Source organism: Cyrtonyx montezumae, unplaced genomic scaffold (assembly GCF_038088225.1).
Source record: "Cyrtonyx montezumae isolate F1298 unplaced genomic scaffold, pur_monq_1.0 scaffold_3, whole genome shotgun sequence".
Classification (NCBI taxonomy): Eukaryota; Metazoa; Chordata; class Aves; order Galliformes; family Odontophoridae; genus Cyrtonyx; species Cyrtonyx montezumae.
The window spans coordinates 60,003,981-60,006,170 of record NW_027072034.1 but is presented as its reverse complement, the minus strand read 5'-3'; the positions used below and the strand labels follow the sequence as shown (position 1 = coordinate 60,006,170).

Below are 2,190 nucleotides of genomic sequence, written 5' to 3'. Positions count from 1 at the left end.
CAAAATAATGCAACAAAGGGCCGGGGGGCGCGGGGGGGCGGCCCCGGCGGGATGAAGCGGCCCCGGGGCGTGCGGCTGCGGGTGCGGAGCTGGGGCTGCGGGGAGGGGGTCCTGCGAGCCCTGCTCGCGGCTCCGGGACAGAGCGACGTGAGCGGTGCGGAGTGGAGGGGGAGTTGTTTGTGCCCCCCCACCCCAACAGCTGTTCCCAGCGCTGTCATTGTTACACGTTACGACGGATCTGACAAAAGTCCCTTCCCAGCCCGTCCCCACCCCCCCCTCCGCGCGGGGCTCCCCGCCGCCCGCCCGCCCCATCGAGCCGGAGCGGCCCCGGTGACATCAGCCGCCCCCCCCGCCGCCGCCGATTGGCGCAGGGCCCCTCCCGCCCGGTGACATTGTTCCTCCCCGGCGCGGCTATAAAGGCGCCGCCGGAGCGCCGCAAGGTGCGCGCTGCTCGCCCGACACGGCGCGCCGCTGCCCACGGCCGCCCCGAGCACGGTGAGAGCCCGGCGGGACGCAGCGGAGGGACGCGCGGGGCGGGCGGACCGGACGGGGCGGACGGCGAGGGGACGAGACGGGCCGGGAGGCGGAGGGGCGGGACGGGACGGGACCGGACGGGACGGGAGGAGGCAAGAGGGGACGGGCCGTGGTGAACTTTCCGCGGACGCTGGCTGACTGGGGCCGTGCCCGGCTCTCTCCCGCCGCAGGCAGCCCGCCCGCCGGGCCATGGACTCGGACGCCAGCCTGGTCTCCAGCCGCCCGTCCTCCCCGGAGCCCGATGAGCTCTTCCTCGCGGGCCGGAATAAAGGCGGCGGCGGAGGAGGAGGAGGCGGCGGGGGCTTCACGGGCGGTACCGTGTCCAGCTCGACGCAGAGCGATTCTCCGCCGGAGCTGAGCGCCGAGCTGCGCAGCGCCATGAGCGCCGCAGGGGTGGTGGTGGTGGACAAGCTGGGCTTCAAGTCCTCCTCGTCGTCCTCCTCTTCGGCTTCGTCCGCCTCCTCCAAGAAGGACAAGAAGCAGATGACGGAGCCGGAGCTGCAACAGCTGCGCCTGAAGATCAACAGCCGCGAGCGCAAGCGGATGCACGACCTCAACATCGCCATGGACGGGCTGCGGGAGGTGATGCCCTACGCGCACGGCCCGTCGGTGCGCAAGCTCTCCAAGATCGCCACGCTGCTGCTGGCCAGAAACTACATCCTGATGCTCACCAACTCGCTGGAGGAGATGAAGCGCCTGGTCAGCGAGATCTACGGCGGCCACCACGCCGCCTTCCACCCCGCCGCCTGTCCCGCCGGCATGGGCGCGCACTCGGCGCCGCTACCCGCACACCCGGGCCACCCCGCCTCGCACCCCGCGCACCACCCCATCCTGCCCCCCGCCGCCGTCTCCAGCGCGTCCCTGCCCGGCTCCGGCCTCTCGGCCGTCGGCTCCATCCGGCCACCGCACGGCCTCCTCAAGTCGCCCTCGGCCGCCGCCGCCGCTCCGGGGCTGGGGGGAGGCTTCCAGCACTGGGGGGGGATGCCGTGCCCCTGCAGCATGTGCCAGGTGGCGGCCCCCCCCCACCACCACGTCTCGGCCATGGGCGGCGCCGCGCTGCCCCGCTTGGCCTCCGACGCCAAGTGAGCCCGTCCCGCCGGGCGGCCCCGGTACCTACGGAGCGCCCCGACGGCGGGGCCGGCCGGGAGGAGCGGCCCGCGGCCTTCCGCGCGTCTCTCGGCGGCGTCGCCGCCGTCTCTCCCTTCGCGTGGGCCGAGAGGTGAACGCAGCCGCGGGCTGGAGCAACCCGACGCCGATGGCTTTGGCAGCCCGTCTGCCCTTCCGTCTGTCCGTTCGCGGCCGCAGGGGACCGTCCCCACCTCCCACACCGTTCCCGCTCCGCTCTCCCTCCGTCGGTTTTGTGTCTTTCGGGCTTTGTACATAGACCCCGCGCTGAGCCCCGTCCGAGTGCCGCGCTGTGTCACGGCTCCGCGGCCGCCGCGCTCCCGTCGGTCCGGATCGGTGGGGGTCGGTTTTCTTGATTTCTCCTCTTTTTTAAAGCGTGTAACACACTTCGCGTCCCCGCCGCCTCTAACCGCGTTGGAAGTCCGTAATGCTCTTCGTGTCCGTGTCGCAGTCCCGAGCCCCGGGCTCGGCCCCGCAGTAACACGTTTCTTATCGCCGCCCCCTGCAGAGATTTTATCGTCCGTTTATTTT

At 72.4% G+C, this 2,190-nt stretch overlaps 1 protein-coding gene across 1 annotated transcript; it reads left to right on the top strand.

The window, feature by feature from the left end:
* The first annotated feature begins 460 nt into the window (after window positions 1-460).
* OLIG2 (oligodendrocyte transcription factor 2) lies at window positions 461-1,962 on the top strand. Its single transcript, XM_065744061.1, has 2 exons — window positions 461-495; window positions 705-1,962. The coding sequence occupies exon 2, from the start codon at window positions 724-726 to the stop codon at window positions 1,618-1,620; it is 897 nt and encodes a 298-aa protein (XP_065600133.1). The 5' UTR covers window positions 461-495; window positions 705-723; the 3' UTR covers window positions 1,621-1,962.
* The last annotated feature ends 228 nt before the right edge of the window (window positions 1,963-2,190 follow it).